We start from the raw sequence: 13,058 nt of genomic DNA, 5'->3' as shown, positions 1-13,058 counted from the left end.
ATACGTATGCAATATTGTCTTCGTAAATTTCCTGCTTTTTCTTCCTGATGTTCTAAACCCGTTGGTCGTGAAAGTATTCGAAAGTACAGAATCGAGGCGTTTTTTTTTCAGAGTGAGAATAATTATATATAATTGAAAATCGATAACCGACGAAACTTAATTTACGAATACAAATTTTTGTGTAAAATCATAGAAAGGAAAAATACTTAAGGAATGCCGGTAAATTGTTATATATATCAACAATTTAAAAAATCCTTAAAAAAGAAGAGAAATTATACAAATAAAAACAAATTAATGAAAAAAGATAGAGAACATAACACGTAATGATGAGAAATAACGAAGAAAAATAACAAAGCGATTGCACAGGAACGTTGAATCGTTTACGATCGAGTCTCAAAAACTAGAAAATAAAAATAGAAGATTCTCGCGTATCTGTACCAGCCGAGGAACAGACTCGTCGTCGCGGGTTCACGGATCCGCGGCGATCGATTAGTACTATATATATAATATATCGTGTCGTAATATTATAATAATATAAAAATATATTTCTTAACTATTAACACTATAATAAATGAGTATTATAAGCATCATATCTGGATTTTTTCCATTTTATCTCGTAGTACGGACACGATGCCTGTCGCGGATAACCGGAGCTTCTAGACGCGGAGGAAATGCAACGGTGGCGCCCCGCTCGGCCGAACACGACACTACTTTTTTTGGCGCGGCCCTTTAAACGTTACACCTTTTCTTTTTTTCTGCCGTGTATCCCCGTATAAGTCGTCGTTTCTTTTTATCAATTTTTTTTATCAATAACAATATATATATTTATATAATATAATATATATATATATCACTTGTCACTCGTGGTACGTGTAAATAAAAAGAGGCATAAACCGTTATAAAATACAATTCTCGAGTATTATCGATCTGTAGATTATATATATATTTATATATATCGCTTACCTACGCGTCCGAACGAATAAAATCATAAAAATTGTGTAATAATAATTTTTTTTCTGTTTTAATAGTACAGTATTGGAAGCATTTTAATATTATACTTAGAGTTTATGATCGGGGCCCGGATCTCGGTGAAGGGACTTTTTCTCAATGTTTTCCTTTTGTATTTTTTTTTTCTTCTTTTCTTTTTTTTTTTTTTTTTGTATTGCAAGGTTCTCGATGCCATTTCCGTTTCAGGCGCCAGAAACAAATGTGATGAGCTCGTCGGGTTCAATTGAAATCTCTTATGATGACAACGAGACCATATGAGCTCTACAAAAAGTACGAGAGGCCATGGTGATGTTTCGTGATCTATGAATAACTAATAAAAGGAGCACCGGTAGCGCGTTGATTTTTACGGAATGTCTAAGGCATTTTTTTTGTTTTTTCCTACGATGCGAAACATTCGTTTTTCTAAATCTTTTCTTTTTAGCGTAAATGGATGATACGCGGAGATTCAAATATTAAATAATAACAATGTTGAATAAATCGAGAAATACGTGCATTGCTTGAAGCTTAACTTATCGTATGTCTGAATAACTCAAGAAAATAAAGAAAATTTAACTTACAGAAAGAGAAAACAATGTACAAAATACTTAAATAATTATTAAAATTAACACTAGAACTATATAAAATACAAATATATAAATAATTGTAATTAAGGTAGTATGATAAAAGTAAAGTACAAGTATATAATCGTATTTCGATCCAAATATACGTTAACATTAATTTTATCAAAAGCTTTTACGTGTTTTTAGTAATTACAAACAAAAAAAAAAAAGAAAGCTAGAAACGGTCATCTTAACATATTTGATAGTTCTAGTGTTAATAACTGAGAGTAAGAACTAATTTATATACGATTGGTATTATAAAACTATCGTGAGATCTGCAAAAAAAAAAAATAAACTTGAAATATATGAATCTCTCACGTAACATTATGGAAATATACGAAGATGTGATTTGGATTTAAAGTAAGTACACAAGAATCGAAAATTATTCGTTATGGCATCGATCACCGATAGATAAGGCCCAGAAACACCTCGACGCTATAATAAATCGTAATTTGGCCGAATCCTCCTGCATCGAGCTTGAAAAAAGCTCTCTCGACGATGAGGATAGACCAGGCGACTAGAAATTCTAGTCTCCGTTCTCAGCGATTCATCGGAATTTGCGTTTAAGCTCTCTCAGTTTAGCGGTTTAAATTCAAATGTATTCTCTTTTTGTCCGGTGCTTCAACATTTCCCAGCATTTACCTTTGGTGTTCGTTCTTATCCAATTGCACGCGCGCACTTATCCTTTTTTTTTTGTCTTTTTAGTAATATGAATTTTTATACTTTGAATTCTTAATATGTTTCGAACTTCGTGCTGTTCCAAAACATTAGCGAACGAAGGAATTAAGGCTGAAGAATATCATTCGATTGGATGTCTCAGAAACGAAAGATTATTTTTCCACCACTTTTAACTTTCCTTCCTTTCTTGTAAATTAATTATTTGGTAAAAATATCTAGAAAATGGTTTCTGCACTTTTTAAACATTGTTACTTTCCAGTACAGGATATTACTTTGAATTTTAATTCGTTCGTTATTAAATGTACAACTGCACACGCGCAACTCGGTCAAAAATGAAACATTCAAATCACGTCACCATATCCCTTCGCCAATTTGCGCGTCGCGACTGAATTACATCGCGTGCCCCGTGCGAACGTGGCTAACAAATTTGTACGTTAATTAGTTTCCTTATTATTGTCATGGTATATATAATAATCTTGTTAATAAAAATACTAAAATATTATGTATATTATATATAATATATAATAGATTATTGCATTATGCATTTTTGGTACCGTTGCGTATTTGGTTTCCTTTTTTTTAATTCTCGTCGACTCAAGGTCGCTGCGAATTCATTTTTTTTTGCTTTTTGCTTTTCTGCTTCCTTTTTTTATCATTTTTAGCTCCTTTCTTTATTTCAGCGAGAACGAACTTGAGAAGAAACTCACGTGACACTTGGACGATGTTGTTTGCTTGAACAGGAGAGTCGCGACTATCGAGTCTCATTCGCTATCTTCTTTAATCTTTTTAATACAACGTATCATTCGATCTTCTATTCTTTTTCTTTTTTCTTCAGAATAGCATTTCATTTTTCATTTTCCTTTCCGATCAACATGCGTTTCCTTCTCCAGTTAAATATATTTTTTAGGCTTTGATTATTATTTGCTGTGTTTAACGCAAGCCTTTTCGCGGGTAAAATGCGTGCGCGAGATCGCGTTTGGAAAAATTCGTCGCTAGGTGTACTTGCCGTTCTCCTAACGTGGTTCCCAGGCGTTTTATTTTATCGCGAGATATAATATTATTTCCCGTTTTTAAATTCGCTTCTTTTTCTTCATTAAATGCTGAGTCCCTTGTCGTAGAAGGAAAAAAGGACCGTACATACTTAGCTAAGTCAGCGAGAGAGTTTTCGTTTCAACTAGCGGGAATACTTCTATTCTCTATACGGCTTGCAGTAAGAGTAACGATGATTCATGTGTTGGCTGTAGGAGCCGGAGTGAGAGAAGCGCTTGAGGCACTTGGAGCACTGGAAGGGCTTTTCGCCGCTGTGCAGTCGCTTGTGTTCGGTCAGATGGTGCTTGTGCTTGAACGCCCTTGGGCACTCCACGCATTTGTACGGCCTTTGCCCTGTGGATATTCATCCGATCTTTTAATATTATCTACATCATAGAAGACCAAAGTGTGGTTTGTAACCGACTGGCGGATCACCGAGCTGCTTTTTGGGTGGGTCGGGAAAAATTATCATTTTCGAAAATGGGTCTCGACCCCTAAAAAGCTTGGGAAGCTCTGGTTACTAGTTGAATATTAACGTTATTAAATAATGTTTCAAATATAAAAAAATAAGAATTTTCTATACGTTAATTTCTAATGTGTAGAAATGAAGAGAGCAACATTTAAATGCATACCGGAATGTTCATATTTGTGTCTTGCTAGGGAACTGTGCTTGGAGAATGTTTTGTCACACCGATCACAGAAGTAGACACCCTGCTCGATCTCTGTTGCTGGCGAAGCCTCTGGTTGATTCGTGTTTTCACTTTCGTTCTTTACATTTGTCTGAGGTTGACTCTGCAAATACGGAACTCCATAATATACTTAGCACAGCAATATTCAACATACAAATTATGCAACATTAAAATAGAGGCATATAGAATATAACAGTAAACTTCTTTACGCCTCATCGCTTTAATATAACACATTTTTACTATCTTATTAATTATTTTCTATATGTACTTTATTTTTGTATTATACGTAGACCGCGAATTTTTATGCAAGCTCATACTTTTATAAATACAAATAAGCAATTACTTGACTTTAAATATTTCGCATTTAAAGTAAAGTGCTGGATTTAAAGTTTCCGCAAATGCATAGATATTCGCAGTTTAATAGTAATCATTAGAACCAGCGTTATCGTTACCTTCGGAACAATTTCTCCCCCCATCGGGGCCGTACGTTTCGTTTCTACAGAATCGGTGGTCTCTTCGTCAATAACGAGTGGCGAATCCTCCAGATCATCCGCGTCTTGATTATGCGATGGCGCATTATCGTTTTTCGGTTCAACGGGAGACGACGATGTGAATTTTGCACAAACAGTTTCACTGTCTTTGCACGCCGTCTCTGTGAGAGCTTCTTTCTTCGACAAATCTAATGGTTGTTCGTACGCGGTCTGACTGGTCGGATTTGCCAATGGTACTAGAGGTGGTATCTTCGATTCTCGTCGGTCCCTCGCTCGGGAATTTTGGAACCAAACCTGAATATTAAATAACGTATTCATGACATGTTCTGAATGATTCTTTTAAAAGCATATTATTGTTTTACATTGCCATTATTTCTTGCGATAACAGTTTCAATTCAAACAAATAAAAATTCTATTCCTAACAAACTTTAGTTTCAACGCTAATTTTAGTTTCACTTCTTCAAACTGAACGTTATTATGTATAAATTTGAACATGGTGTTGAAGCAATGGAAAACAAGCATTCGTTTAAAAAGAGTCATAAGACAAGGAGTTAATCGGGTAAGATTTCTTTTTTGGAGAATCTTTTGAGGAAAAATATGCACCTGTACGACACGAGTAGGAAAATTGATGTAATTGGCAATCATGATGATCTCCTCCTTCTTGGGTCGAGGATTAATGGCATAGTAACCCTTGAGAACAGCCAATTGCTCATCGTCTATCAACGATCTAGCCCTGACTCTTCTTCCGTTATCATTGTGCGTCTGTGTACCATCCTCCTCGTCCTCCGAGTCCGCCTCCGAGCTATCCTCCGCTTTTCTCTTGTAACCTGATTTCGCACTGGGTTGATTCACATCCTCAAGCTTCGCCGCCAAACCTTCACTCTGCGAATCATATTGATCCGCTGCCGACCAGTCTGGATAATGTGCCATCTCGCTGGACATCTCGCTGTCTTGATCCTGTGCCAATATATTCATCGCTAATTAAGGGATTTGTGTTTTTCTGTGGCTGAAATAGCGAATTGTGATAGTTAGGTCAATTATCAATGACTTTAAGGAGAGATCAGTTAAACGATACAAAGTAATCTGGAAGAGAACTCCTGAAATCTTTGTTATTAGTTTGATTGCAGAAATTCGTGATTTTTTAAAATACATCAGAAATTGTAATTTCTGAACGAACGTGTAAAGCATAAAACAAGGGAATAAGGAAATTTAGATTAGTTTGAGGAAAATTCCTTAAGAATTGTTTCAATCAATAAACGTGGCTGTTACAATATTTTTCTACAGACCATTAAATTGTAATAATCGATTCTTTATATTGATATATTTAGGAGATTTTATGTGTCACAATAATGACCTTCATATAATCTTGGGGTAAGTTTACAAAGGGTCGGAGGAGTATTGACCTCATCCGCCTTATACTTAGACTGTTTATGACACTCGTCTAACGAGTTTACGACACGTCAATCAGCATTAAGAAGTAAAGAACCACGTGGTTAACAGAATTGGGAAGTTTCGTTAATAAATCACTCTTTAGAATCTAAACTCTTTCTTTCGTTTCTTCCCATTATTTTACAAACTCGATCGAATTAGAAAGATCTAACAATACTGTTACAAATCCTGGTTTCTTCGTCACGCGAATTTATTTATAGATAAATCTAATAACTAACTTTAGAACTTCTCGATATCTGCGTCCACTTGCACAATAATTTATCACCTAATCGTGATATTAGAGTAAATAGACAACTCACGAGTTGTAGTTTTCTTTTTTACAATTTTCTAATCTTTCGACAAGCACTAATCGTAAAACCTACTCGTAGAATTTCATTTGTTTTATTAAACCAAACTTGTCATTGTTATGCAAGGATATCTATTAACATTTGTAATTCGTGACTTGTAAAATTCCACTAACGACGCTAATCCAATCGTGCAAGAACGGATCTGTAAAATTTAATCGTCTCTTTAATTCTGCGCTGTCGAACTAAACTTTCTTCGCTGCACAATATTTGTAACAATATAAACAATGATCTGATCTTACTTGATAATCCTCCTCGAACTCTCGTTTCATCGTGGCCGGCGAGGTGGACAGTTTCCTCACGTTCGCCTCGAGCAGTTGCTTCGTGACGGAGGTGTTCACCGTTTCAAGGATACGTCGAACCGCGTCAAGACCCTGAGGATCGGTCGGTGCTGGTGATTCCTTACCCTCTGTGCCTTCCGTGCCCTCAGAGTCCGCCGTCGACGGGCTCATGAGCTCCCGATGAGACTCGAATTTCTCGGCTACCTCGTCCAATCTCTTGGAATGTAGCTGATTTAAGATCTTGCCCAAGGATGCCTGCAGAAAGTAGCTGCCGAAGCCCATCATTTGTGGCAGAAGGGTCGGCATATCGTAAATACCTGAAATCATTATTTTCACATTGTTCGATACAACAAACAATTATACACGATTATTGCAACTACTAAACCAATGATCTGTAGATTTGTATCTTCTTTAAATCATCCTCTCTCGTCTACGTAACATTTCGAACTTTTTCGAACGAGTTTTGCCTAATTCTAATCAATTTCTCTTCAAATATTCCATGTCTATTTAACAGCAAAAATAAGAATTCTTTTCATGATTCACGGCTCAATTTCAACAATGTTGGTATCCAATTCTAAATAACATAAACCATAAATAAAATTGCAAGCAGGTTTACCGTCTTGCATTGTAATACGTCGTTCTATATATTCTTTCCATAATTTGATTTAACTAAATACAAAAGCCTCAGAAACTTTCTATAAACGATTAAATTTCAACAACGTCGATATTCGATTGCAAACGACGTAAACTCTAAATAGGATTGAAAGCAGAACTCTGTGTTTTGTGTTAGGATTCGATTACGAATCGAGTTCACGGAGCCGGATCGTTCAAGGTGCACGACGACGATTGCGGTTGAAATAGAATGGCGTTATCGACCCTCACCCGCTCCTTCCCGTTGTATCTCCTGATAATCCGAGGGTGAAAGCTTCGGCAGAATAGGGAGGAAAGTGTTATTATTCGCCGCGAGCAGATCGACCTCGCGCCGCCCTGGCGGCAGGGGTTGTTGCGCCTTTTTCGGACCACGATCCACGTTGCTCACATTCGTATGCCTGGATTTTTTTAAGTTTACTATCAGGCACTTCTTCGAGGTCATATGACTCGAATACGAGCCCGAATGGGAGAAACGCTTGCCGCAGTTGTTGCATAGGAATGGCTTTTCACCGCTGTGAATGCGAAGGTGCTCCTGAGAACAAAGATAAAGATGAAAATCGAAATTGAAATCAGGAGGAGAGAAAAAAAAAGGAAGTTGTATATGAATCGATGGTGCAATCGCTAGACCGTGAATTTTTTATCCATTCGAATTTCGAAATTTCAAACTGTAAAAACATGCAACGTGATACGATAATATGCAACATTTTTCTATATCGTACGAAAGATCGAGCGATAACGAACGTTCTAGTTGATTTTTCTTTTTGTTATCGATTCTATGAATACTTTGAATTCTATAAAATATTGTATCGTATCGAATGTAACGATCTGTTTCGTTGTATTTTATTAACGAAACTACGAATCTGCATAAATAACCGCAGTCTAGCGTGAACTAGCGTTTATCAACTAAAGACGAATAAAATTAACTTCGAGGAATATTCGTTCCGGTGCAAATATGTCAATCGATGCATTCTACGTACAATAATTTTTTTTCTTTTCCTTCGAAAAATAAAAACTAAAAAAGAAAAACGAAGAAAGTTGAAATTATATACAGAGAAATTCTATTTGGAAGAATTCATTCGTTTCGGTTACAGGAGAAAACTATATCAAAGTCAGGCAGTGCTGTGTGAAAATAGATTATGAGAAGGAAAGCAAAGAACGGAAATAACGATGTACGAATGAGAAATGAAAAATAAGGGTGCACTCGTAGTACCTTGAGGTGATGCTTAAACTTGAAGGCTTTCTCGCAATGGGGACACTTAAACTTACGAAGCACGGCACTCTCATCATGGCTGATCATGTGCCTCTGGAGTCGGTAGACGTTAGCAAAAGTCTTGCTGCACACCCTGCAGGACTGGAAAAAATCTATCGATTAATTTCATCGCGTTTATTCGATCTTTATTAATAAATACATATCTTTTCACTAACTATTTATGCGTAAAAATTTATTTTATTATTTAAAGTTACTATTCCGAGAATGCTTATAATTTCATTTCCATAATTTATTTGTAATTTTGTTGAATTTTTAATAAATTTAATATTTCCTTTAATACGATAATTGTGATATAGTGCAAATTCTCAGTATAATTAGAATAGCACAAAAAATCTCTTTGTTCTTAAAGCGTAATCTCAACCGGGACCGTCAACTGCGATGAGTAACAAAGGCAAGCTGAAATATCAAAGTAAAGTCAAAGCAGAATCGAGTATTTAATCACGAGAACGAGCTACTTTGAATCTTATAATCGCACAGGTGCGCCGGCCAGTATACTGTTTTACATAAACTTAATGACGAATCGTGCATCCAGTGTGTATTACGTCTACTTATATAAAGATAGGCAAGAAATAAACGTAATAAAACAACAGCGTATAAATATGTAATATAAAAGACAATCTCGATTTCACGAGCTACTCGTTCATAAAACTCTATTGTCAACTGCCTCTCAACTTTCAACAACCCAATTCCCTTCCTTCTTTTACAGACCATTCTCCGTCATCGTAACCAATACCGTTCTTCTTAAAAGAAAATTAAAAAAAAAAGAAAGAAAGAAAGGGGGAAGGAGGAGAAAGAACAAGAAGAACGAAAAAGAGTATCTATCTACAAAAACGAAGAAATAATATCATCGACTGCGTCTCAACTTCCTTCTTTTGCAAGCTATTCCTCGCCGTCATCTCATAACGAATATATCACTCCTTTCAAGAGAAATGAAAGAAAATGCCGTAAAGGGAAAACGGTTTCCAAAGAGAAACGAAGAAAGAAACCATTCTACGCAAAAAGAAGATTCGTCAATCTCTTCGTCAACTCTGTCTCTCTGTTCTCGAAAACCCAATTTCCTTGTTTCTCTTCTCCTCCATCGTCGTCGTTAATATCATTCCTATTAAAACAGAATTTCGGAGGAAGAAGAAAGGAAAAACAGCGAATATATATCGAGATTGTCCTACAAAACGCGAAGAGGGAATAGAAAATACCGTAGGTAAAAAGGAAGACCAAACAAAGCCAAAAAGGGACAGACGAGTAAAATGGAAAATTCGCAGGCCGGTCGCGCATGATCAATAATACACAAGGAACAATGGAGTCCTCTCGTCCTTGACGTTAGTTTCACTCACCACTTGAGGGAATTGAGCGTTGAGATCGTTCTTGTCGATGGCGTACGGGGTCTTGTGCGTGTCCTCGAGATGGAGCTGAAGCACGTGGACGTCCCGACAGAGGAAGCCGCACTGGGGACACTTCTCGCCACCCTGCTTCGTCGATCCGCCCTCGCCGCCACCGCTGCCGCCGCCGCCACGAACGCCTCCTCCGCCTCCTCCTGTTCCTGTTCCTGCTCCACCACCGCCTCCACCACCACCACCGGCTTCGCTACCTGTACCGCTACCACCTCCAACGCCACTTCCTGTGGTTGGCGCCCCGGCCGCGCAACCTCCGCCCACCTCCACGTTCACGACACCTGCTGCCTCGTCCTCGCTGCAACCTGAAACAACAGCCACACACGTGCACCACGTTATATCTCGCTTCCACTCTGCTCTTCTCTCTTTAACCAACACTCCTAGTCCCTCTATTTTTCTTTTCTTTATTTTTTTTTTTGTCCTTTTTTCTTTTTTCACGTATATAGCGTAGTACATATTGGTGTGCGATAACAGACCATAGAGACACGATTGTATAAGGTTGTCATGGACGCGGTTGCGTTTTAGGGGTTTTCGTGCTCGCCAGAGATAGGCCCTGCCTCGTTTTATGGGTTTTTTCGTCTCTTTGGAAGCGTCGCTTTTTTAATGGTTTTCGTTTTTGCTGCGAAGCGTGATAAGAGAGCGCGCGTATAAGCAAGTTTGTCGTGTACTTTGTATCGCGATTAAAAATTTGGAATTACTTTCTTTTTACGGAGTTCGGCGTTCATTGGATCAACGGGCTAATTTTATCGTCAGAGTGGGATTTTAGGGCGGAGGATTTTCGCGGAAATTTATATCTCTCTGGACATAGGCAAGGAGATTTTAATTTCTTTTTTGCCGGGCAGTGCGATAAGAGAGTGGTTTTATTACAGTAGTAAGGTTGTTGTACTTTTGTTGTACTTTTTTTCTATAATAGCTGCACGTGCGTTGTATCGCCTGTTAATTTTATCATTAGAATACGATTTCAGAATGGAAAGGATTTTTCTGCAAATTTCCACTTTTAGATATACAACATTAGATATATAACAAAAATGAAGGAAAGATAGACCACGAATGGAGAGTTCTTTCAACTATTAAAAATTATGATTTTTGTAATCTTTATTTTGTATGTTATTGTACATAACATACGTTTATTGAATATGCAAAAGTATACAGTGCGTAGTTAATTCGAAACTATTTTTAATAATACAGAATCGAATTCTGAAATCACTTTTTTTTTTTTTATAAAAATCGGAAAATATGACTTACATTTTTTCTCTTTGTACGCAAAGACGGCTACACGAGATTGATAATAAATTTTTTATTTTACCACAATCGTGTAAATTCCTCCGTACTTGCCGAAACTACGTTGCTTCAGAAAACGACGTCGATCAAAGACAAACATGGTTACACTCTATTGTAAACCGGAAATAGAGCAACCATGGGGCATAAAAATTTATACGAGCTCGATGACAAGACGCAGCGGAACGATGTCGGTAAAATCTAGAAGATATCGAATACCGTTTGTAACGAGCTTTAAGATACGATCAGTGTAAAACGCGAGACGCGAATGTTTTCGTGAACGAGACCAATTGAAGACGGTACCACTACACATTCTGCGTTGTTCGGTCGACGTTCATAAATATACATCCGCGAAATGTCCCGAGCACTCTTTAACCAGGCAAATGACGGAACATGCGTCTTTTTTCTTTTGTTTAAACGTATTAAGCGTATTTTTAATCTGCTGTCAAACACAGCACGTAGAAAAAGGAACTATATGTTTCGAAGATCATGGGAGAAAAACATGATACGTAGGTTTTTATTGATTTTTCTTATTTTATCGTCGCTTGATAATCAAATGGGAGAATGATAATATGACAAAATGTAAAATGAAAATACAATGGAGGATAGAAGAAAATTTTTAATCGATACATCGCAAATTTTTGTACTAAAAATTATTTACTCGTTATGGTAACGATCGTTTATTCCGTGGTATTATATTATATTTATTCATTCGTTCTTATTAAATATAAGTTCATTTTGTAAAATTATAACATCCTTTTATTTCATTCTTCATTTTATAAATTTTCTTTTGTCCGCCGCCGTAACTTGTAAACTCCAAGCATTTAGTTCCAGTTATTTTCGTCACAAGTGTGCCAAACTATCGCGGACGATAACGCCTCTGATAAATCGAACGAACGATTAAATATTCGCGGTTGCCGCTGAAAAATCCCACAGCTCCGATTTTCCTCAGCCGCAAAAACATTGCATAAACATCGACGATGCGATGGTTTTAACGAGTAATCGATACAAACACCGCGACGCTTCTTCCACTACGTGTACCGTGGTTAACCGCGTCTAAACGAATTTTCCTTGGCAGTCAACATGGACCGTGGAGCAAGAGGAATCGGAGGACGAAAGTATCGTTTCGGTTGAGAGAAAGCTACTGAAAGCTACAAGCGACGATTCGATATTTGGCAAATCGCCGGCCAAGATAAAATTTCGTCGTGAGTCAGCCTACATAGTCGAACACTTTCGCCAGCTTGTGCACGAGAATCGTTCGAATACGTTCACGAAAATTCCTTCTGACGAAGGTCATCGATGGTTTCAATTCTCCTGTTCGAATATTTTTTATCGCTCCAGGCTTCCAAAAGAAATTGCAGGAAATTTCCAGGATACTTGCTGATGTTCTTTTGTTGCATTACAGTCGTTTGTCGAGTCGAATGTTTCAAACTTTTCCCGATACAAACGCTAAATTTGGGGAGAGGAGTTCGAGACTGAAATTCCATTCGGAAATACATTTCGTGGAAGATCAATTTTTATTAAAAACACGACTTGTTCTGTCGATGCACGGTTAATATATCGGAAGATGCGTGGATTTTTTGCTCGTTGCTCGTTAATGGTTAATTTATGGAGACGACTGAAGGCGAATTTAGATTATTTATTTTATAAGGAGTTACCTTGAAGACTGCACTTTATACGACTCAGATATACCATAAACATTTTTCTCATCACTATCTCTATATAAACAAGAATATCGCGAAATATTTTCAAAGGCCAACTATTGAAATAAATTCCAATTCTGCGAAATCCATGGTCAATATAACGTCATTCGCCAGGATTTAACAAAATATTTTCTCAAGTCATTATTTATCCCGTAATTTGTAATAAATTTCGCTTTTATCGTACGAAAAAATGTATCGAT

The 13,058-nt window shown here is 37.0% G+C and overlaps 1 protein-coding gene across 2 annotated transcripts in view; it reads right to left on the bottom strand.

Annotated features, from left to right (window-relative positions):
• Positions 1–2,213: 2,213 nt before the first annotated feature.
• Positions 2,214–13,058, bottom strand: part of LOC117232348 (zinc finger protein 1) — a 30,689-nt gene continuing 19,844 nt past the window's right edge. For both annotated transcript variants that reach the window (XM_033491682.1, XM_033491683.1), the window contains exons 2-9: positions 9,821–10,182; positions 8,430–8,570; positions 7,451–7,751; positions 6,530–6,885; positions 5,098–5,451; positions 4,456–4,788; positions 3,947–4,106; positions 2,214–3,668 (exon numbers count right to left, since the gene is read on the bottom strand). In XM_033491682.1, coding sequence (XP_033347573.1) covers positions 3,475–3,668; positions 3,947–4,106; positions 4,456–4,788; positions 5,098–5,451; positions 6,530–6,885; positions 7,451–7,751; positions 8,430–8,570; positions 9,821–10,182 — 2,201 coding nt within the window. In that variant the 3' untranslated portion in view covers positions 2,214–3,474. The remainder of the gene's footprint in view (positions 3,669–3,946; positions 4,107–4,455; positions 4,789–5,097; positions 5,452–6,529; positions 6,886–7,450; positions 7,752–8,429; positions 8,571–9,820; positions 10,183–13,058) is intronic.

The sequence above is a fragment of the Bombus vosnesenskii genome, unplaced genomic scaffold (assembly GCF_011952255.1).
Source record: "Bombus vosnesenskii isolate JDL3184/JDL3185 unplaced genomic scaffold, Bvos_JDL3184-5_v1.1 scf7180000013286, whole genome shotgun sequence".
Lineage (NCBI taxonomy): Eukaryota > Metazoa > Arthropoda > Insecta > Hymenoptera > Apidae > Bombus > Bombus vosnesenskii.
Note: the sequence above shows the minus strand (reverse complement) of the source record. Positions and strands in the feature narration are given on the sequence as shown.